At 38.3% G+C, this 24,849-nt stretch overlaps 1 protein-coding gene across 7 annotated transcripts in view; it reads right to left on the reverse strand.

The window, feature by feature from the left end:
- Nucleotides 1-24,849, reverse strand: part of ATRNL1 (attractin like 1) — a 453,022-nt gene that overhangs the window by 402,851 nt on the left and 25,322 nt on the right. For 6 of the 7 annotated variants that reach the window (XR_004972105.1, XR_004972106.1, XR_004972107.1 and 3 more), the window contains exons 4-7: nt 22,756-22,884; nt 20,805-21,013; nt 7,104-7,278; nt 2,584-2,671 (exon numbers count right to left, since the gene is read on the reverse strand). Coding sequence is in view for 4 of the 7 variants with exons in the window: in XM_036335869.1 (XP_036191762.1) it covers nt 2,584-2,671; nt 7,104-7,278; nt 20,805-21,013; nt 22,756-22,884 (601 nt within the window). In the remaining 3 variants the exon portion in view is untranslated. The remainder of the gene's footprint in view (nt 1-2,583; nt 2,672-7,103; nt 7,279-20,804; nt 21,014-22,755; nt 22,885-24,849) is intronic. The other variant, XM_036335871.1, reaches the window with a different exon arrangement.

The following is a 24,849-nucleotide window of genomic DNA, read 5'->3' on the forward strand; positions in this document are numbered from 1 at the left end:
ACAAAAGAAATTCCAAACTTACTCTGGAATCAACAAAACATTGTTGAAAGAAATCTTTTAATATCTAAATAAATGAAAAGACATCCCATGTTCATGGGTCAAAAGACTTATTAAGAAGGCAATACTCTCCAAACTGAACAACAGATTCAATGCAATCTTTAACAGAATTCCAGGTGACTTCTTTGTAGAAATGGACAAGTTGATTCTAAAATTCACATGAAATTACACCCAGAATATCAAAACAATCTTGAAAAAACAAAAAATTGAAGGGCTCACACTTCTCTATGTAAAAACTTACTACAAAGAAAAAGTAACCAAGAGGGTATGCTACGGGCATAAAGACAGACATATAAATCAATGGAACTGAGAGTCCAAAAATAAATCCATACATAAGATGGCCAACTGATATTTGACAAGAGTGCTAAGACAGCCAATGGAGAAAGAATAGTCTCTTTAACAAATGGTGCTAAGAGAACTCTGAATAGTGACATGCAAAAGAATGAACTTGAACCCTTACTGCACACCATATACAAAATTTAACTCAAAATTAATCAAAGACCTAAATGTAAGAGCCAAAGCATACAACACTTAAAAGAAAACATGGAGTAAATCTTCACGAGCCTGGATTTTTAGGTATGACACCACAATCACAAACAACAAAAGGGGGAAAAGATAAATTGGATTTCATCAAAATTAAAAAAACAAAAAACTTTTGTGCTTCAAACGACACCATCAAGACAATGAAAGCTCACAGAATGGGAGAAAATATTTGCAAATTATAAGGGACTTGTATCTAGAATACATAAAGAACTCCTTACATCTCAATAATAAAAAGACAAATAACCCAATTTAATAACAGGCAAAGGACTTGAATAGACATTTCTCCAAAGAAAATACAGACAGACAGTAGCACAAGAAATGATGCTCAACATCATTCATCAACAGGGAATGTAATCAACACACAAGAGATATCACTTCTCACTCAATAGGACAGCTTTAATAAAAATGACAGATACTAATGGAAGCTGGTGAGAATCCCTAGAAATTAGAACTTTCATACATGGCTGGAGGAAATGTAAAATGGTATAGCCAGTTTGGAAAACCGTGGCAGTTTCTCCAAAAACTAAACATAGAGTTACCACTGGATCCACAATTCCAATACTAAATATACTAGTATACTCAAGAGAAATGAAAGCATATGTCCTCACAAAAATCATAGCAGCATTGTTCCATAAGAGCTAAAAGGTGAAAACCCAAATGTCCATGAATTGATGAAATGATAAACAAAATGTAGTATGTCCATACAATAGAATATTATTTAGACATAAAAATGAAGTACTGATACATGCTACAATATGCAAGTCATAACCCACATAGTACACAATCTCATTTATATGAAATGTCCAGAGTAGACAAATCAACACAGATAGGAAGTAGATTCATGACTGCTTAAGGCTGGGAGGATGAGGAGGTTTGGGGTGATAGGTAAAGGATACAGGGTTTCTTTGTGAGGTGATAAAAATGTTCTAAACTTGATTGCACAAATCTGCAATTTGGCACAAATCTTCAAGAGATGGTTGCACAACTCTGAATACACTGAAAACCATTCAATTATACCCATTTAAAATCAGTGAATTATATGGAATGTCAATTATAAAACTGTTCCAAAAAATAACAAGTGTGGACAAGGACATGGAGGAATTGAAACCCTTGTGCAGTGCTGGTGGGAATGTAAAATGGTGCAGCAGCTGCAGAAAACAATATGGAAATTATTCAAAAAATAAAAATAGAATTATCATATAATCCAGCAATTTCTATCCCAAAAATTGAAAATAGGGACAGGAGCCACATATTTGTACACCTGTGTTGATAGCAGCATTATTCACGATAGCCAAAAAGGTAAAGGCAAACAAGTTATTTATCGATGGGTAAATAAACAAAATGTGATATGTGCATAAAAGGAATTATTACTCGGGATTTAAAAGGAATGAAATTCTGACACAGGCCACAATATGGATAAACCTTGGGAACATTATCCTAGTGAAATAAGCCAGTCATGAAAGAACAAATGCTATATGAGTCCACGTATGCGAAGTCCCCAGAGTAGTCAAATTCACAGAGACAGAAAGTGGAATGATGGCAATCAGGGTCTGGAGGAGGGGAACTGTTAATGGGTATAAGGCTTCAGCTTTAAGACAAAAAAAGTCTGGAGATAATGGTGGTGATGGTTGCACAACAATTTGAATGTACCTACCTAATGCCACTGAACTCTAATTTAAAATGGTTAAAAAGGTAAATTTTAATTTTACCACAATTAAAAAGAAAAGTGACTGACCTGATGACTAGGAATCAAGCTAAGGACAAAAACTCAATCTTTGCTTCTTCTCTTGTTCAATGGTGAATCATACTAAAAAATCAATTTTTTACTAAAACAGTATGAGCCTGTGACATCTCAAGTTATTGTGATCCATATGATCTATTGTTCTCATTAGGTGTTTGAAATAAATCTGAGATTTAGTATTTTTTCCACCAAAGTGAACTCAAATTTTTTTTAAAATTTAATTTAAAAAGCAAGATCCATACCTGATACAAAGCAAGAGAGTGTCCATACCTCTGGAGCGGTCCCCTGGACAGAGTTCCCACATTCCATATACTGTTTTCTAAATTGTAACTAGAACCAAGAAAAGAAATAACTTCATAATCTAAGATTCCTGTTTGGTTTTTCAATTTGCATATGTTTTCTTTGTCTGTATTCAAGTATTCATTAAATTCAAAACAATTATAAATAACAAGCTCATAATTTCATGTACCATATTAGATGTTTTTCATAAAGACATTCACGATATACCTACTTTAAATTAGGACTCAACCACCTAAATGTATAGTATACATTAACTTGACTATTTATTATTGGAATTGGTTCAATTGCTTTAATAATTTCAGCCAATTGCTTAACCTAAACAATAGTAAGCTGGTCTGTATTTTTAAATAAAAAAAAAGAGAGAGAGAACAGACTGGCAGCTCTCAGAAGGGAGAAGGGTTAGTGAGGTGGGTGAAATAGGCGAAGGGATTAAACCAAAAAAAAACCTCATGGAACCGACAGTCAACTAATTGTGATTACCTTTGGGAAGGGGGTTGAGGCAGGTGGAAGAGGGATGATAAATGTGATGGAAGGGGACTAGACTTTGGATGATGAACACACAATGCAATGTGCAGATGATGTGTTGCAGGTTTGTACACTTGAAACCTATATAATTTTATTGACCAATATAACCCCAATAAATTCAATGAAATAATAATAATAATAATAAATCTCGCAGAAGCAAAAAAAAGAGCCAGCTTTTTCCTTTGGAAATGGATGGAAATTCTCTACATTTTTAAAATAGCCATTTGCTTTATGTATTCAATTTTATTCTTTTACATGCATGTAGCTCAGCATTATATAAGTTAACCAAGAAGTACCTATTTCCTACACACAAACATATCTTGTTTACTGATCATTTGAGATTGTGTGACATGAATCTAGTAAGATAGAAGTTTCTGTAAAAAGAAGGTACTACTGGATTACTGGATAATAATGAAAATTAATCTTTATTCGTCTGCTCTAAAAATATATATATGAAAATAGAAGTTTCAAGCTGTGAATCTCAAATGCTTATCTAAGCGAATTCCAGTTCTGTTGTCACCATCATACTTCTACCCTCACATCTCTTCAATTTGACACAATATAGAGGGAAGCATCCAGCCAAGAACGGACTAGGACCTTGTTTAAGAAGCTCACTATCAATTATCATCTCTTCTCTTTCTTCCTCTAACTTATCAGGGAAAGCAAGCAAGCTCTCTTCACACACAAAAAGGGAAGGTTACCAACAACTGTTTTCAGCATTATGGTTAACTTCTTTCCTACACTGGAATTAGAAGATACGTGTGAATGAAACAAATGAGGGAATAGAATCAATCAGAACATAACTTTCACAGACTCACTCAGCTACGTCTACCTCTCTACCAGCATCTGCACCTAACACACTGCTTTCCACCAAGTTACTGTAAAGGGCCAGAGAGTAAACATCTTGGGCTTTGTGGATCACATTGGTCTTTTGTATTCTTCTTTGTTCTTTCTTATAGCTCATTAAAAATGCAAAAACCATTTTACTTTATTTTCACAGACTTTTCATTTTCATTAATCATAGTTAATTTCCTTTTAGTTTCCACATTTAAAACTCCTTTCTTCATGTTCTTTTCCTATTTTAGCAATTCATTTTAATCCCACCAACTCTTTCAATTCTTTCTACTATATTTTATCCATTCTAATTGTCTACTTAAATATGTATCTAAAACTTTCTCCCTCCCTACATAAATTATTTATTTTATACTTTAATTCGAGTCATATTCAATCATAGTTTTAAAGCAATCTCCTCTTATGCCGGGAGCCGGTCCATCCTTGCTGTTTCAAAGGACCTGGCATATATGGCATAAAGTTCTTAAAATGTTTGCTCACCTTCTTGGCACTATGTGTTTTAACCAAGGTCTCCTCTCTGAGAAAGGTTGTTTTCCCAGGTAGGGATTTTCCCCTGAAGTTAGGGAGGGAATAAAACCCCTCAACTAAGTGCCAGGTGGGTAATTAATCACTTTAACTACAAACAATCATGCTTAAGCTACATAATCTTTACTCCCTGGAATGGAGATAAGAAACGCCCTAACCTTTGTAATAGAGATTGATAGGATTGAATCAACTGGTATAAATACAGATGGAACAAGACAGCAGAAGACAGAACTTAGAAGACAGAACCTACACAGAACCTAGAGACAGAAGAACTTCGCTGGAGAGAACATGGCAAAAGATCCTGGACAGAAACTGGCAACAGAACCTAGAGACAGAACCTAGCGAGAGAATATGGCAAAAGATCCTGGACTGAATCTGACTACAGAAATTGGCAAGAGAACCTGACTAGAACCTGGTGACTGAACCTGGCTGGAGAACCTGGACAGAACCTCGCTGGAGAACCTAGTGAGGGAACATGGCTACAGAACCTGGCTGGAGAACCTAGCAAGAGAACATGGACAAAGAACCTGGCTGGAGATCCTAACCAGAACTTCGCTGGAGATCCAGACCAGAACTTGGCTGGAGATCTTGGCTAGAGATCCTGGCTAGGCTGCTGATCAACTGAACGCTGTCTCCGTGTCATTCCTTCTTCGCCGACTCCATTCACACCTTTGGGGACCCATGGACCTGCTGGGGTTGGACCCCAGCATCTGGCGCCCGAACAGGGACATTTGCCGGGAGCCGGTCCATCCTTGCTGTTTCAAAGGACCTGGCATATATGGCATACTGTTCTTAAAATGTTTGCTCACCTTCTTGGCACTATGTGTTTTAACCAAGGTCTCCTCTCTGAGAAAGGTTGTTTTCCCAGGTAGGGATTTTCCCCTGAAGTTAGGGAGGGAATAAAACCCCTCAACTAAGTGCCAGGTGGGTAATTAATCACTTTAACTATGAACAATCATGCTTAAGCTACATAATCTTTACTCCCTGGAATGGAGATAAGAAACGCCCTAACCTTTGTAATAGAGATTGATAGGATTGAATCAACTGGTATAAATACAGATGTAACAAGACAGCAAGAGACAGAACTTAGAAGACAGAACCAAGAAGACAGAACCTACACAGAACCTAGACAGAACCCACACAGAACCTAGAGACAGAACCTACACAGAACCTAGAGACAGAAGAACTTCGCTGGAGAGAACATGGCAAAAGATCCTGGACTGAACCTGACTACAGAAATTGGCAAGAGAACCTGACTAGAACCTGGTGACTGAACCTGGCTGGAGAACCTGGACAGAACCTGGCTGGAGAACCTAGCGAGGGAACATGGCTACAGAACCTGGCTGGAGAACCCGGAGAACCTGGCTGGAGAACCTAGCAAGAGAACATGGACACAGAACCTGGCTGGAGATCCTAACCAGAACTTCGCTGGAGATCCTGGCTAGAGATCCTGGCAAGGCTGCTGATCAACTGAACGCTGTCTCCGTGTCATTCCTTCTTCGCCGACTCCGTCCACACCTTTGGGGACCCCTGGACCCGCTGGGGTTGGACCCCAGCACTCTTATAAGCAGAATTTTAAAATACCCAACATTAATAGGACTAATATTATTAGTGGATAGGGCTACCAAATACAATTGAGGATGCCCAATTAAATCTGAATTTTATATAAACAACAAATAATTTTTTAGTATAGGCAGAACTCATACAATATTTGGGACAAAATCAAAAAAGAATATTGCAAGGGTCTACTTATACTGAAAAATTATTCATTGTTTATCTGAAATTCAAGTTTTACTGGGTGTCCTGTGTATTTCTCTGCTGCATCAGGCAACCTATTGGGTACACACCATTATGGTATATTGTCTAGGGTCAGTTCTGATTGGTTGGTGCCCAAGTTGCACCAGTTGTTACATATTATGAGTATCATTCCTGAAAACAACATTGATAATCAAATTATTCTTCTTTTTGCTCTTTTGTTCTGTTATTGAATGTTCATAAAATACAATCACCAGTTGAAAAGAAATCAGGTAAGCTGCCATCCATGTGGTCCCTGCAACATCCAATCATGCAAAGGATAATCTCCATGGAGACATCAGCAAATGAGTGATCTATTTTACAATACAGGCACTCTCTCCCAACAAAAGCTTGTAAAATCATTTCAAAGTCAAAAAGTTCAGAAAAATTAATTTACAGGTCAGAATTTTTATATAGGCAATTACACTTCATTCTGAAAACAATATTATGTGACAGGATTCGTAATGTCTGATACAGGCCTGGCCTCACCTTACTTTAATTAATATTTTCTTACTCAGAATTTATTAAAAGCACTCTAGAGAGGTTATGAAATATCTATACAAAACAAATCTATATGCATAATGACAAATATTTAACGGTAGATATATTGAATTCATAGGTTCTCAAATCAAGTTCCATGTAACAAAGATACTATCACAAAAATATTCATAAGTTTTGACAGCAATAAAATAGGCGCTTAGGATAGTCCTATTACCAAAAACTCAGCTTAAATAATAGATTGTGAAAATCTGGAAAACATACTTACTTCAGGACCATTTGAAAAGAACTGTAGTTAAAACTATATCCACCAATCACCCACATAAACTTCCCATGTAAAACCGCTTTATGGGAAGCGCGGCCTACGGAAGGACTGAAGGGTTTGACATTTGGCAGAATCCAGTACGACTCAGTGGAAGGAACATTCAGAGAGCAATCAGGGCCTAGAAAAAATCAAACAACACAGTGCGTTACAAAGAACTTCGATTATAAACCGGAATATATGGATGAAGAGAATTAGTAATTCAATGCTCATCATAGTAATAAATGTACATAATAAATGATCTAAACTACAACTTACAGGGGAAATTCTAGCATGAAATGGAATGCCTACAGGGAGCCAAATCATATACTCAATCAAACTTACATACGTTCAAATAAATGTCACAAAATCTGAAATAATCCTAGTTCTATCACTTACTAGACATGTGACTGAGCAAGTCTGCTTATCTCTCCCATCATCAAATCTTCATCGATAAAACAGAAATAACGATCAATCCCCTAAGGGTGATTATATTTAATTTTTTAAAAGATAGTGGAGATGAAAGCATTTACAAAGTGTAAACTACTAAGCTAATATAAAAATAAAAATTACATTTTTTTTCTTAGCACTATTAAGAATAACCAAAATTGTTATCTGTAGGAAGTGCTTAGTAGCCTCAAACAGAAAAAAATATTATGTATAATAAACTTATTTTAATTAGGCCAGGATAACTTAAATACTATAAGTTGAAAACACTGCCTTTTCCTGTCCATATTCGTGGTGTTACTCATGAGTCTTGGTTACCTCATCTGTTAAATGTAGGAGACTGGCCTAGATCACTGTTTCTCAAACTTAAGTTATGGAAGGAATGCTCCCAAAGGAATACATTTTCACTAAACTTAAAGGCTCGTAAATGATGTATTTTAATTCTCACCCGAGGATATGTTTTTATTGATTTGAGAGACAGAGGAAGGGGGAGAGAGATAGAAGCATCGATGGGAAAGAGAAACATCGAGAGGTTGCCTGCACGTATGCACCCCGACCAGGAAACAAACCCACAACCTAGGCACGTGCCCTGACTGGGAACTCGCAACCTTTTCAGCGGTCGGCAAACTGCAGCTCGCGAGCCACATGCGGCTCTTTGGCCCCTTGAGTGTGGCCACTAAGTTTCAATCACACTGTACGTGCGCGCCCGCACGTGGTATTTTGTGGAAGAGCCACACGCGAGGGGCCGCAGTTTGCCGACCCTGCTCTAGGTGTACAAGACGATGAGCCAGCCGCCTGAGCAGCCAGCCGGCCAGGGCTTGTAAATGATTTTTAATCCTAATGAAACTCAACTATGCTCAAACAAAATCTAGACATAAACTCCTTACGTTTAAAGTCCTTTTATAAATATAAAATCAGCGTAAATTTATAGATTATATGTACATGTAAATGAACTTTTAAAAACAATAAATATAATGTTTACTTCAAATGATAAATGATACTGTTTTGCTCACACTAAATAATTGGCCCCAGGATGAAGTGATATTAATTTTTATAGTACTTTTTCCCACATAACTTTAGGATATCTACATAATTTTGACAAGATAATTTTGCCATCACTTTTCTTTCTTCTACCCTTTATAAACCTTTTTAATTCATACATTATGCCATATCAGCATTTGACCTTTGCTTGTCATCAGAGCATCAGCACATTTCAATCATTTTCGTTTTAGCCAATAATAAGAGATACTACTTGATCCCAACTTAGTCAATACAGAGGCTGGCATTGCAATCAAGTGCATCTTTACTCAACTATGAGATCAATGACTTGATCTTAAATTTGCCTATGCCAAAAAATTATAGATTATCATTGAATCACAGAATTTTAAACTTCCAAAATGACCCTAATTAGAGAAACATTATTCCATACAGTTTTCATCTATTATCTGTTCACTCCCCATTCATTCATTCATTCACTCATTCATTCATCCTCAAAGTCCTTTCCAAAGCTTACATTCTGTGAGTCTGTATTTTTTCAAGTGTAACTAAGTACACCCTAGAGATTATCTCTTTGATAATGACACAATCCTTTAAGTCGGATATTTAAAAATTTATTATTTTTGAATGAAAACTCTCTGACCCGTTCTATGGCAATCGAAGAAATTAAAGGAACACACTTATTAAAAAACAAAACAAAAAAACCTTTTTAACTACAATTCTGAATCACTTAGAACTCATTTAACTTGGGGTGGCAAACAACAGCCCATGAGCAAAATCCAGGCAAACCCCTGTTAATCTAGATAAATTTTCATTAGAACACAGTATGCTCGTTCACTTAAGAACTGTCTATGGCTGCCTTTGCACTACACCAGCAGAGTTGAGTAGTTGCAACAGAGATCATACAGTCAACACAGTCAACAATATTTACAATACAATACATGGCCCTTGACAAAAACATTTGCCAACCTCTAATTTAACTGAAGAGAAATGAGAGTAGATGGACATTATATGTAACTAATATATCTACTGGTATAAGTTTTGTTTTCTTTTTTTCCTTTTCATTGGGTTTATTGGGGTGACACTGGTTAACAAAATTATATAGGTTTCAAGTGCACAATTCTACAACGTATCATCTGTACACTGTAGTGTGTGGTCACTACCCCAAGTCAAGTCTCCGTCCATCACCATTTATACCCACTATATCCTCCTCCACCTCCCTCCCCCAGCTACCCCTTGCAGTCACCACACTGTTGTATTTTATTTTCTTAAGAAGGAAATATGGATTTATTTTAAATCATGTAAGTCAGGAATAGTAAGCAAATAGGGTAAAATATTAATAACAGGTGAACTGGTTAAAGGACATTTTAATATTCTTTGCTATTGTTATTCTTAAATTTTTTCTATAAATTTGAAATTCTTTGTAAATAGAATGTTAAAAACTGTTAACATCTGAAAGCACAGAGTCAGATGCAGTCAAATAATACCAGGGTATTTCTTGACAGCATTTGATAGGGATTACCGCCATTTAAAATTCTTAAGAGAGTTGGGGATATATTGAAATCAGTAATATCTTTATGAAATCTTCACTACAGCAAAATATTTCAGAGCAAGGCTGTGGAAAGCTGAGTACTGGCCCCCAAAGATAGCCGGGTCCTAATCTCTGGAACCTGGGGATGTCACCTTATCTGGCAAAGGGGCTTTGCAGATGTGATAAATTAAGGATCTTGAGCTGGGCAGTTTCTGCTGGATTATCTAAGTAAACACAGGTGTCCACAAAGAGAAGGCGATGTGACCACAGAAGAAAAAGCTTTGGCCGCTGATGCAGGACCCTGGGCGGCATGTTTTGAAGAGGGAGGAAAGGAAAGGAGGCCGGGAGAGAGGTGGGGACTGCAGCTCTAGCAGCTGGCAGAGTCCAGGGTCAGGTTCTTTCCAAGCCTCCAGGGGGGTGTGGCCCTGACAGCACCCTGACTTTGGCCCAATGAAACCAATTTCAGAACTGTGACCGCCAAATGGTAAGTTGTATAAGTTATTGGAAACTGATACCTAATAACTAATTTAATTTATTTAAACTAAATATTATTTAATACAGGAAACAGAATTACAAAGATTTTTTTAAATCTTACTCTGTAATCTAAAATGACTCTCATTTTTCTACACAAAAGAAAATAGCAGTCAATATTCTTCTTATATCTTTTTTGCTACCACATTTTATGTAACTTCTAGAGATCATTAAAAGAAACAGTCTACAGCCAAACTCTACAGATTGTCTTTTACTCTCATAAGCTTATAAATAGAATGGAAGTTTTATGAATAGAACTTAAAAGTTTAAAGGAAGATTGAATGTCTTAATTTGTAGCTTTCTGCATTCTATGACAAATGATTTGAAATGTAAATTTACAAACTGAATATTAATTTAAAACACAAATGAATATAAAGAACGCTTTATAAACACAAAGCTTTCGCCATGCATTAAAAATCGAACATTGAAATCTACATTTAAAGCCATCTGAGACTCCCTTTTTTTAAAAACATATTTTTTCATTTATTCAGAGAGGAAGCGAGAAGGAGAAAGAGATAAAAACATCAATGATGACAGAGAATCATTGATTGGCTGCCTCCTGCATGCCCCCCACTGGAGATCCAGCCTGCAAGCTGGGCAATATGCCCAGACCGACGGGGAATCCAACTGTGACATCCAGGTTTATAGGTAGACGCTCAACCACTGAGCAACACAGGCCAGACCCAGGGCTCCGTTTTTATAAACATGTCATGGGAAGCCTTCTGAGGCAACCTCTCTGCATGGCCCTGCACCACTTCCATCCACCAGCATGGGAATCTCCCCACGGTAGGCAGACCTCGGCTGCCTCGAAAAGGATGTCATAAAATGATTCACATCACAGTGGGTTTTCATAAAGATTTAATATGCCACCTTTTCCACGGGTTATGTGTAGTTTAATAATCCAAACAGCATAAATGAATTTCTAATGCTGTAACTTCAGGCATTAGTGACAGGCTGCAGAGACAGATCTTGTGGGGAAAGAATGTAGAATTATGCATGGATCACACTGAACTGTGTATCTCCAGCCCCACAATCTCTCTTAAATTCCAGACGTGAAGTCAAACTACCTTCATGACATTTCCACTTGGGTGTCTAACGATCATCTCAAAATTAACTCATCCAAAACTAAAACCTTGACGTTTCTCTCCCAAATCTGCTCCTTCACCATGTCTATCGTCTCGTAAATGGCACTCATTCGCCCAGTTGCTCAGGGCAAAGACCTTGAGTTCTCTCTTCCTCCCACACCGCAAACCCAATCCAGCAATAAATCCTGGACTGACACCATGAGGTATGCAGGGGCACAGCCTTTGTGACTGTTCAAACGTGGAAATGCTTCAATGAAGTGGGTGCTGCCTTCCCTTCCCAGCTGCCCTGACCCCTCCGGAGGTGACACCGACCACAGACCTCCTCACAATGGACAACTAATGGCCAGCACGGCTCCTCCAGGGCCCTGCTCCAGGCCCAAGGTCAGCACCCATTCTGACTGTCTGAGTATCCCTACCTTACAATTCTAAGTATTTTTACATTCTATCACCTCTATCAGACTCCAGCCACTGATCTCTTCCTTTACAACTAACCCTATTCCAAGCCACCAGCCACTCTGACCTGGACCATTACAATAGTCTCCACACGGGTCTCTTTATTTCCATTCTTGTTCCACAAGGCAACCAGAACAACTAGAATTATTAATGCACTCCTATCATTTCCCTATTCGAAATCTTTCCATAATTTTCCATCAGACTTAAAATAAAAAATCCTTAATATAGCCTTCAACCCCTACATGACTGGCCTCAGTGTATACGATTGAATGAATGAATGAATGAATGAATGAATAGAACCTTAGAGTTATAAAAGGTTAGGAGCGTGAGCAGGTAGCAAGCCTAGATTTCCCACTTATTAGCTGTAAAACGCAGGATGAGTTCACTCCTCCAAGCTTCAGTTTAATCGTGGAGATCACTCCTAGAAGAACAGAGGATTCTGTGATGATAAAATGAGATTGTACTTAATACCTAATACTATAACAAAAGCTTCATAATAGTAACTTAACTTAATTGTTATTATTAAGTAAAACCTCTCATTTTATACACAATTATACTAAGTATAGTTAAGTCTACAGGCAAAATAGGTTAATAAAGACTAGTCTTATCAGATATTATAAATATACCTGTCCCCCAAAAAAGTAAAATTTCAAGCAAAAAAAAAAAAAATCAATCCTATAATCACAAATCCAATTGGCAAATAATTGCCAAAGACAAAACCTAGAATAAAGAAAGTACTACAAAGTTTGAAAGGTTTTCCAAAGCAATCCCAGAACTACTGAATTACATTCTTCCTTCCTTCCCCACATTATAACTACAAGCTGTAACTGTTTTACAGTAGAAAAAGTTTCTCTAAAGGAATCTATCATTGATTTTATAATGGAAATGGAAATCAGTACAAAAATCGTATTTATTTTACACAAAATAACTTTGTTTCCATAAAGAAGGATAAAAAATGCAATGACTTAAAGTGAGTGAAACAGTAATTCCCCTAAGGTGCCCCACATTTATGAACAGATGAATATACTGATGTCTAATGTTACTAGAAAAACTATAACTGCTAAGTACAAAGATGCAGAATGGAAAACATAGCAGTAAAATTTTATCTCCTCCAACAATGAGATAAATATTTACTGATTAATATTTTAATAGCAGGCTTTGATCTCTGAAAGCAAGAAGGAGTCTGAGTGGAGTCTCCTTCTATCATTTAAAGTAGGTAAAGAAGCCAAAACGTGATCCAGTCAAAAAAGGGATGTTCAGGGAGAAAAATCTTACTCCAGAATTTGAGACTTCTTTTTGACAGTTTTGGCTCATACCTTCAAATTCATATTTAATTTATGCCATCATGAGAAAATATATATTTCTTTTCTATCAAGGCACATATGTAAAAGACCAAATTTTATTTATCTTCTTTTTGCAGTTCTCAATTAAAAATGTACATAAATACTGCTACCTTTGAACTAATATCAAATGCAGGTTGTTAGGCTGTGTTTATGTAAATAACTCTACACCTTAGATATACTTCTGTTACTTTAAATAACTCTAACAACAGAAATATATATATATATATGTATATATATATATATACACACTCTCTAACTGTATCCCTAGGTTTAGGATATCAGTTAGATTTCTTTGGTTTTAAGCCACAGAAACTAATTTTGGCTAGGAAAAATGGGACTTTATTGAAAAAATATGGAGAAATTCAGAGAATTCTAAAAAGAAGCTGAAAAACTGAGATTAAAATAGGCAGGTATCTAGAAATCTCATACCATCAAGATTACTCTCAACGAGTGAAAGGCAATTTCCTAAACAGAAATTGGATCACTAACAGAAGGGAGAAATATGCTGAGAAAGGAGATTTTAAGAGAAGTATATGTAACTTACCTGTAACATTCCAGAAATAGTCTTATGATTTAATATTTGTAATGAATCTGAAGTGCTCCAATAACAGGCAAAAAATAGGATAACAACAATGCAAGAGTCCTATCTTCTAACATCATTAGAGAAATTTTATTTTGTTTCAAGCTCCATTCTAAACATTCTTTAGGCCATAAACCCAATCTCTAAAGGCCAGGAATCCATTTTAATGTGTATTTGTTAAATGTCTACATCTACTTTGAAAATATTTTAATTTTAAAGAACAATGAACTGTGTGAGTGGTAAACATTAGATTTGGTATGTCCCAAGAATACTTGGTTCTTACAGTTTAGATCAATTATCCTAAATAATAAAAGGCCAACATGCAAATCGACTGGCAGAACAACCAGTTGCTATGACATGCACTGACCACCAGGGGGCAGATGCTCAATGCAGGAGCTGCCCCTGGTGGTCAGTGCGATCCCACAGGGGGAGCACTGCTCAGCCAGAAGCTGGGCTTACAGGCTGGCGAATGCAGCGATGGTGGCGGGAGCCTCTCCCACTTCTGCAGCAACGCTAAGGATGTGCTAAGGATGTCCGACTGACAGCTTAGTTCCGCTCCCTGAGGGCTCCCAGACTGCAGAGGGTGCAAGCCAAGCTGAGGGGCACCCCCCCCCCCAGTGCACAAATTTCATGCACCGGGCCTCTGGTATTATTACAGGATGAAAAGAAACTACCCTTCTATCAGCAAAGTTCAGTGGTTTCCAACTAATTATTTTTCAATTGTGGAAGGCTTAAAACAAAGCTCAGCAGACTTTCCTTCTGATTAGTTGAAAATGACAAACACAGAGTTAGCTAGGATTGAGAGCAGGATTTACTTATCCTGCTTATCTAAGTCAGAAGCAACAAAACAAGTGGCTGTAAGTATTCAGGAATTAAGTAAACTTCTAAAAGAAAGGAACCTAGGTGTGAACTGTGTTGGGACCCAGAGTTCTTATATATTATCCTAAAGTAACTAACTATGTCCTAACATGTTATATGACTAACCCAGAAAGATTTCTTTAGGATTAAAATATTTATGCGTTTGAGTTTCTATTTTTCTGAAACAAACAAAATTACCACGTTTTTACAACCTGAATAATGCCAGGGAGCTGAAGTGTGTTCTAGTGGCCAATACTGCCACCCAATGGCAAGTGTTAAAATTTAAAACCAAAGGATTGCAACAAATACAAGACAAAGGACCCAAGAACCAGATGCTCAAATTCTATCATTTCTCTCAATATTTAAAATTATGTTTTCTATGTCAAGCAAATGACAGAACGTACTGGATATTAGTCTTTTAAAACATCTACCTTGAATGGCACTAGCAATCTAACACATCTTTAATTCATTCATTCATTCAAAAAAGGAAAAAATTGACTATATGTCAGGGACTACAGAAAGTGCTGAGGACACAAAGGTGATCAAAACATAATCATTCTTAACTCATGGAGTTCACGTGCAAGTAGGAAAGATAATCAAAGGATCGCACGACCCTCAATGTGACAGGTGCTATAAATTAGGGGCCCATGAAAGCATATACCAGGGGGGCCTACCCTGGTCTTAGAATGTTAATGGGGTGAGGCTATTCCAGGAGGAAGTTCAGAAATGAGAGTGGCATTGAAATAGTAAGGGAGGGAGAACATGCAGGAAGCTGAAATAAGTCCAAATAAAGCGTGACTTTAAATGAAGAATCAGAGGCACCACACAAAACTATCAAATAACGTGACATAATTTAAAGGCTGAAAACACCAATCCTTATACGAGAACTGTGTCGGAGCTGGCTAGGTTGAAAAGGAGTAGTGGAAACATAAAGAATATTCTACAGACAGTAAAAAGGACTGAACTCTGAGCAGAATATCTGGAATAGGAAAGGAATGGGGAGCATCTTCAAATGGTTACGTGACTATCTTGTACAGAGAAGATGGGAACCTGTTTTGCACCTTTACAGAATGAGGGGGAAAGTTTTGTTGTAATGGATTAAGAAAAAAATCATCCCCGGAAGACTGCTGGTTTGTGTCTTTTCAACCTGTCCAATCTTACCATAGATTTCACGTTGCTAAGTTTTTCCAAGTAGATGAGAGAGAACCACTGAGCCCATTCCTTGTCAATTATGATGATGATCTACACTTTAAATATTTTATGTAAATGTACTTGTTCAGAAGATTCCAATCATTTGTCTGGCAAAATCTCTCATTATGTGAATTTTGTTTCAGATACAGGATCCCTTCGCACTACACAAATCAGGAAAGTTAAATTCTCTATTTCTGTTTCTCGAGGCAGCCATGGCACAGGTAAGACAACCTAGGTTTAGCCCAGCAGATGCGAGCCGGCAGGATTTCAAATCTTCCCACGTGACACAAAGATGTGGGGACACCTTAGAACTGCTTCTCTCCATGCCTGCCCTGCTCCAACCACGGTTTCTCTAGCCTTCCATCCTCCTGGTGAGCCACTCAATGTCCTGCGTATGAGTGGGGGTGCAGGTTCAGAGAATCAAAAATAAGTTGCTTGGCCCGGCTGGCATGGCTCAGTGGCTGAGCAACAACCTATGAACCAGGATGTCACTGTTTGATTCCCAGTCAGGGCATATGCCTGGGTTACAGGCTTGATCCCCAGTAGGGGGCATGCAGGAGGCAGCTTATCAATGATTCCCATCATTGATGTTTCTATCTCTCTCCCTCTCCTGCCCTCCCTGAAATCAATAAAAATATATATTTTTTAAAATAAGTTGCTTATATAAGCTATAAGTTAATTTCTCTCTCATAAAACATTCTAGAGGCGAGTGAGCAAGGTCTCCTGGTTAGTTACTGGCATTTACCAGCCAGCGGGGAAGGTCTCCAAGGTCTGAAATTCCCACACAGCACTTCCACGCACATCCTACTCACCTAAACTGTGTACAACAGCCACACTAGCTGCAAGGAAGGCTGGGAAATGTGGTTTGTAGCTGGGAGGCCATGTGCTGAGCCAAACACACTGGGTGAGGGCAATTATTAGAAAGAATGGAAGTTTGAATGCTGGGAGCTAATCACTGCTATACTTTCCAGAAAACTACGTTTCTGCTCAAATGAGAAAGAGCTGTTTCTGCTGCTTATAGTCAAAACTTCAGTGATTCAGATCTTTTTAAGGTATGCAAAAGAGAGAAACCTGCAGCCACTGTGATGTGGAATTGACTAGGTATGGAGTCTGCTTTGAAAGTCAATGTTCTACTGTATTCTGTACATCCTATATAATAAAGAGATGATATGCAAATTGACCCTCACGCCATAATGCCATCACAAGATGGCGGCAGACACAGCGGAGGCAGGGCCAGCGGCCACTTTGCACAACTTCTGCCAGGGTTTCCGCAGCCCCAAGTGCGCGCCACGGGGGTGAGGGCCAGTGGCTTCTGCACATGGCCCAGAGATGGGGCATAGGGGCAGCACTCCAGGACTCGGGGCCGTCCCGCAGTGCACCAGCCACGTGGGGTGAGACTTCGGGACTCAAGGTGGTCCCATGGTGTGTGTGTGGGGGGGGGGGGGGGGGGGGTCCCGGGTCTTGCGCGATTTCGCGCGACGGGTCACTAGTATAAACATAAAGGCTTCTCAAAGTTGCCTTTTTCCCTCCTTTGACTTAATAAGATGTTTACAAACTTTATTATGTGAAAAATGTCACAAAAGCTGATAAGTCCACACAGGTCCCCATCCTTTAAGTAATTTCTTTAATATGTATATATCATTGACACATCTACACATGACAAAAGTAAACATCAGACAATGAACTTGTATGCTTTTCAAACTGCCACATTTAGCATTTTCTATTTTCTCTGGTACTTTTGTTTTAGGGTTTTGTAAGTGCTTTCTACAGGAAAAGGGGGACAATTGACTCTAATGGTGCTTCTATCCTTAATATATACTTCTGTGTGATCTGGGAAAATGCTTCAAATGATATTAAAAAGTGACAGCAAATAGTTAAGGAAGAAAGAGTTAGATGAGAAAGTTCAGGGGGGAAGTAAGAGTGTTGGCTGAGCAGCAGTCTTAGGAGGGGGTTCTCAGGTTCAAACCAACCTGAGAAAACGAGATGTGAGGACCAGCGGGACAAGCATACAGAAATATTAGGAAGGGAATTCAAGACTTGACAGCAAGCTAGGCTTTCCCCTGTGTTCTCATAAAAAAATCTCAATTTACAGGACACAACACTTTGTTTTGTACATTAGCATAGAACCAAACAGAACAACTAAAGTTAACCAACATAAAAGATCCTATACAATAAAAGGGTAATATGCAAATTGACCGAACATCGGAACGACCAGTCGCCATGACGTGCACTGACCACCAGGGGGCAGATGCTCAACATAGGAGCTGCCCCCTGGTGGTCAGTGCGCTCCCACAGGGGGAGCACCACTCAGCCGCAAGCCGGCTCACGGCTGGCGAGCACAGTGGCAGTGGTGGGGAGCAGGCCTGAGCTTTCAGTTGGACATTCCCCAAGGGCTCCCATACTGCTAACGGCACAGGCCAGGCTGAAGGGATCCACCCCTCCCAAACCACCAGTGCACGAATGTCGTGCACCGGGCCTCTAGTTAAAATATAATAGCAGCAGCAACAATCTGTTGTTTTTTAACCCAAAGAATCCGGTTTCAAATAACACATTACAAAAAACTGCCGGACTCTGAATCTCAGAAACGTGCCTCCTTAGCTCTCATTTTCAAAGATCTCTAGTTCTGTCATCACTCCCCAGATGTCCTGGAAACAAATCTCTTTTTTTCCCTTCGTGATTCCTCCACATTCTACATCTCTGAATTAAAAACCTCATTTTCCCACTAATAACTTTTGTCATAATCCCAACTTCCTTAAACACAGACTCAGGGATTAGGTTTGAAGCTCAAAGGACCGGTCTGCACATGGCCTGTCCCGAAAGAAGCACAATCTCCCTTTCATCAAGCACCCCCCCTCAAATACCCAGCTCAGCTCAGAGACCAAGGCTGTCATTGGTAAGAATCAGTACCAGTACAGACTGTGTTTGATATCTATCATATTTCACAATTATAAACAATATATGTCTCTCTATAACACTATTCCTATTATCACTGCTTTTACAGCCCCATTTCCATTTGCTTATAGACATACAAGAATCAGGAATGTTTATTATTTGAGGCATTACTGAGGAGAATAATAAAATGCGAAAGGCCAATAAACCAAAGCCAGAAAAGCAAAAGATAATAGTCTGAACCAGATCTATATGACAAACCAAAAAAAAAAAAAAATACAGCGTTTCAAAGGGTTAATAAAAGTAAAGAACAGAAAAGGCCAGATATGTCCACAGAGAACAGTATGAAATAAGTGTCCCCTGTGTTTCCGAGGCTGGTGAAATAAAATGAAGAATGAACGGCAGTTTGAAAAGCACCACATGTATAAACTATACCTGTACGTCTCAAGTCTTAATTCAAATATATTCTTGATACACCATTCTCTCCTTAGAAAAGAAGATTATTTTAGTTTCAAGACTGAAATGAAAAGAAAAAGATAACCTCCAGGCACTTTTTAGGAGAAGGAAGGTCACAAATTATTAAAATAGCCACTTAATAAGAGACACGGCCCTATAATTAAAGAACACTAAGAAATTTGTATCTGTCATAATCATACTAGGCAATCAAATTCAATTCAGTAAGTAATCACTGGTATTTTGTGTGGTTGGAGTAGCTGATTTTTTTATGAGATAACATGGGTTGAAGATGGGCATCATTTACACAGAGCCTAATAATTCCTTGAAGTACTCAGCATACTCAGTAGCACGTTTTTAAAATGTATCTCAAGAATGATGAATACGACTATGAGAACCACATTCCCTTTGGTTTTTCCTTAGACAGGTCTGATAGCAACTACTGCTTATTACTACAACCAAATTATAACAGGTGAACATGTCACTTCCTAATATGTATTTCCTGAATCAAAGTTCCCTTATAAACAGGATTAATATGTTTGCACAAAGCAATCTCTCAATATGTAAATATAATTAGCACATAGTAAGGTACAGATGGGCGGGTATAGGAATAACAGGCCTATCTCTTCATTTAATTCCATAATGACAAAATTTATTATTTTACACTCAAATACTTAGGTGGACTAAAACTCTTCAACGTAGTCCAAAAGTAATTTTTAATGATAGATATTTATAAAAACTATTTAGAAATGCTTCCTCGGGAATCTTTTGCAATAAGCAACTGAAATACTCTTTATTTTTGTTTTGTTTTTTATTTTATTTAAATTCTTTATTGTTTAAAGTATTACATACTAGCATGTCTCCTTTTACTCTTATCAACTTTTTAAATATGCTGAGTTTTTAAAATAACCACAGGAGGGCAGTATTTCCTAAAACATAAGTTTAACATAGGCATCTATTTTTTTGCAATAACCTGCTAGACATCACAAATCAAACTTGAATGCAGCACGTGTTAAATTTAGGCAACAAAAAAAATCACAGAATATCCTAATGATCATACACCTACAATTTAAAAAGAGCTTCATATATAACTTCCCTTGATTCTCAAAACAGCATATAGACAAAATCTATACCAATAGTATTTTGAAGAAACAAACTATTGAGTTGATTATTAATTGAACATTCAAAAAACAAAACAAAGAAATGAAATTGGGGTGTTGCAAACTACAGCAAAACAGACGAGTGTAGATTCGCGTTAATCTCTTAGACATATGAATCCATTTCCAAATCCATGACACCATGCATGCTTACCTTGCCAACTATCATTGCAGACACACAATTTTTCCCCTGTGAGGTCACAGTACCCGTGGTCAGGACTGCCGCAATTGGCTTTACAGTAGGGAATATCACAGGCCTCGCCCTTCCAGTATTTATCACATTCACAGTATACTTGACTTGGAACCGAGACACTCGTTGTACACTTCCCATGGCCAGAGCAATTGTTAGGACAAGAGTTGATTCTGTAAAACATAATTCATGTATGTTCAAATTCAAGAAAACTGAAAAAGAAGTCTGGTTGATATTTTGTAGGCTTTGTAATTGTATGTCTTCTTATATATTTAACACAATTTCACAATGTGATGTCAACTTTTTATTCTGTACCCTTTTACCCCTAATGCAATTCATTTACATTTATTTTCAACTGGCCTTAGTTCATCCAATGAGTTTATGTGGTCACAGACACGTCAAACTTCCGAGGGCTACACAAGCAACGTCTGCAGATATATGTAAACATACAATGCTCTATAAAGGCTTAAGAATGCATATGTTTTGAATATATATTTTACAGAAAGAAATTAAATTCATGAATACTTGAAGTTACATGAGAAACCAAGATATAATTTGGTTGTATAATATTTAAATAGCATGCTATCATCTATACACTGTTATACAGAAACGAGAGGCCCGGCACACAAAATTCATGCTCAGGTACAGTCCCTAGGCCTGGCCTGCAATCAAGGCCATCTTCCCTGGCTGCCCGCAGCTGGCCCTGCCCCCTGCCGCCACACACCCCAGTTCCCCATTTGCCATCGGGCAATCAGAGTCTAATGGCTGGGGGAAGGGATCAAGAGGTCGGCCATTCCTGCTCACTCGCCAGCCCCACCCCATCGCAGGTCACCCTGTGTGTGGGGGAGGCGACCGGCAGGGTGGGGGCCTTGGCCTGGTGCTACCCGTGTGCCCTGCCACCCACCCCCAGTTCCCCGTTCACCATCGGGCGACAGGAGCCTGCCAGCCAGGGAAAGGGACCAAGAGGTGGTCAGTGTGCCTCATAGTGAGTGGTTGAGTGGTCGTTCTGGTCATTCCGCTGTTAGGGTCAATCTGCATATTACCCTTTTACTATATAGGATGAGATGTTTGTCAAATATTATTTTAAGGCTCTTAACTGATTAATAGAGTCTATTGAATATTTATTCTCCCTTGTATACATACTTGAGACAAATCAACTCTATAATAAATTGCTGATTCAAGATATTTAGAATGTTTTATTCCCGGTGAAAAATTCTCTACACTTATAAAGAAATATCATTCTCTACACTTGTAAAGAAAAGGGGAGAAAATGTATGGAGTTCCTCTGTGCTGTTCTAGTAATGGCATCAAAAAGTGTCTCCGGCTACTTCCCTTCACCCTTGGACGCCAAGATTTTTTTTAAATGGATATAGTGTCAGACACACAGTAGGTGCTCAATAAATACTTTATTTTAGAGGAGACAGTGATGTAGGCAGTACCTTATCTATGAAAGCCTCAATGCCTCCCTGCGCAAAACGGGGGAATGCACACAGGTCAGAATTGTTGGGGTGAGAAATAAAGAATATAGCGTGCACAGAGCGTCCAGTCTGGTCTGGATACAGAGGACTGCGAACACAGTCCCCACACCTGAGCACAGGAGGGCAGAGGAGTTCCTGCTACGAGAAACGTTACCCTAGTTAATATTTGTTCCCTTAATCATTTACCAATAATTTTAAATTTCATAATTAATTTTCAACCCAACTTAACGTGCTACCAATGTCCCGAAACTTAGGATTAATCCTAATGTGAGCTCAGACAGGATTCTGAGGCATGTTATTAATATTTGATGTCACTTATGATGTTGAAATGTCACACACTAGCCCGCTCCTCATATATATCTACAAAAACAAACAGTAAACTCTTAGAAGTCGAATTATAAATCCTTACAATATGAAATGTCAGAAAAATTACTTACGAATAAAAAATGTTGAAACCAGTGAGATTATATGCAGCATCACTAAAAAAATGTAACAGTGCGTAGCCGGACGTTGTAACGACTTCAGGCACACTTTCATTTCCCCGGATCTCGGGGACTATCAAACCACTGCGGGAGAGGAAATTAAACACTGTGTGCATTAGTATACATCTGACAGTCGATCACATAAAACATACTCAACAGTGTCTCTGTCAGGATCACTCAGAATCTCCATGAGAATGGGCGAACTAGGAGGGCAGAGCTCAAACGGGTCCTCAGCCCGTCACCTGTACAGCAGCCGGCACGCTCACACCCACTGCGAGGCCACCACACTCGGCTTTTCTTCTCACTGTTTGGGCTGTGACGCCCCATCTCTCCCTTTGTCCTGCTACCCACCCTGTCCGAACACTCTACGAGGGTCTTTTAGTTCACGTCATATGAAATCTCCACTTAAAGCGACCTTGGTATTCAAGTGACCGGTGGCTTTACTTTTCCCCCTGGTTAAAAATTCTGGTGAAAAGGTTGTGCAGTCATCTCCACTATCCATCTCCAGAACTTCTTCATCATCCCAAACATAAACTCTGTACTCCTTAAACAATAACTGCCCATTTCCCCCTTACCCATAGTCTTTTTTTAATGTTACGCCTTGTGTCGTTTTTACATCAGCGGTCGCCAACTGGTGGTCCACAGACCACTGGTGGTCCATGAGGTCTGAAAGGTTGGCAACCACTTTTTTGATAATGATCCCTGCCTTGATTTTTCCCACTTTCTGTAATCTTCCTTACACCCCCTTCTTAAATTCAAGTGCACAAAAAAAATTGACAACTGTCATACTCTTGGTAGCATTTATTTCCATCTGTTGAGATCTTGCTTCCATGTGTGTCACTTAATTCAAATAAAGTTTTATAAAAATCCTAAAAAAAAAAATTCTGGTGAAGCTAGAAGGAACACCACACACGAGCTAAGGGACTGCAATGACATCCTCATTAAAGTTGTCCACTTCCAATATACTACTCCAGGTATTATTTTAGGTCATCTACCAGTAAGAATATATACTTTTTATATTTCTTTAAAATTTTGCATGCTCATACCAATTATATTAATACAGAACTATTGCAAATATACTGTTACTCAAGGCCATATGCACACAAAAGAAAACAAATTTGTGGGGGATATACATGTGCAAAAGTAAGAAATAAAGTTAATAACTGGTACTTCTTTTTTAAGCCAATTTGTTCCTGGAGAAAATTCCAGATCTTCATTTACTTATACCACACTACTCTCTTTAAGTCTGTAGAAACATGCAATCTGAGAGAAAAGAAGCTGCTAACAACAAATTACACCACTCCAAGGAGTCAGCTCCTTTACGTGACTTTTAAGCTAGCATTTGGTCATCACCAGGAACTGATTACCTCAAATTTGGCAGAACAGAATAAAATATTGCTGGAGGCAAAGACCAACAATAGCTAGCATAATAAATGTGAGAAGTCCCTCAGAAGGCTAATGAACTTCGATATTCAGCAGGGCTGAAAATCTGCCTATATTATTTATTACCTGCTGCTGGCTGAACAGCTGAAGGAAGTTCCCCTAACCTGATCATCCTTTATCGTTTACCAAACCTTACCTTTGATATGTGTGTTTGCTTTGCTAAAGGGCATATGTATATTCTAGTAAATAAAAGCAAAGGGGACGGAAAAGTCAGCGAACCACTCCACTAGAGAGTAGGTATCCGTCTGGCTCTCCCAATGCCTTCCAAATTTATATTTCTTATACGAAGGCATTGGTGCTATAGTGGTGAGCATAGCTGCCTTCCAAATTTATATTTCTTATATAGTCTCTTCATTTATGCCACAGCCCCGTCTCCAGATTCCTGAACCCTTGCTGCGAAAAGACTGCAGCAAATATTATGGTCAAATGATTTATTTGGCAAATGCAGTCTCAAAAGCAAACAGAGTAATCCACTCCTGATGCTTTAATAATAATTATTACATCTACTAGCTTATGTTTGAGAAGGAACAAAAAATTTTAAAGGGAGACTGTCCATAGAATTCAAATGCTATAACACCAATCTTAGTTGCACATATATATTTTTCA

This window comes from Myotis myotis, unplaced genomic scaffold, assembly GCF_014108235.1.
Source record: "Myotis myotis isolate mMyoMyo1 unplaced genomic scaffold, mMyoMyo1.p scaffold_m19_p_15, whole genome shotgun sequence".
Classification (NCBI taxonomy): Eukaryota; Metazoa; Chordata; class Mammalia; order Chiroptera; family Vespertilionidae; genus Myotis; species Myotis myotis.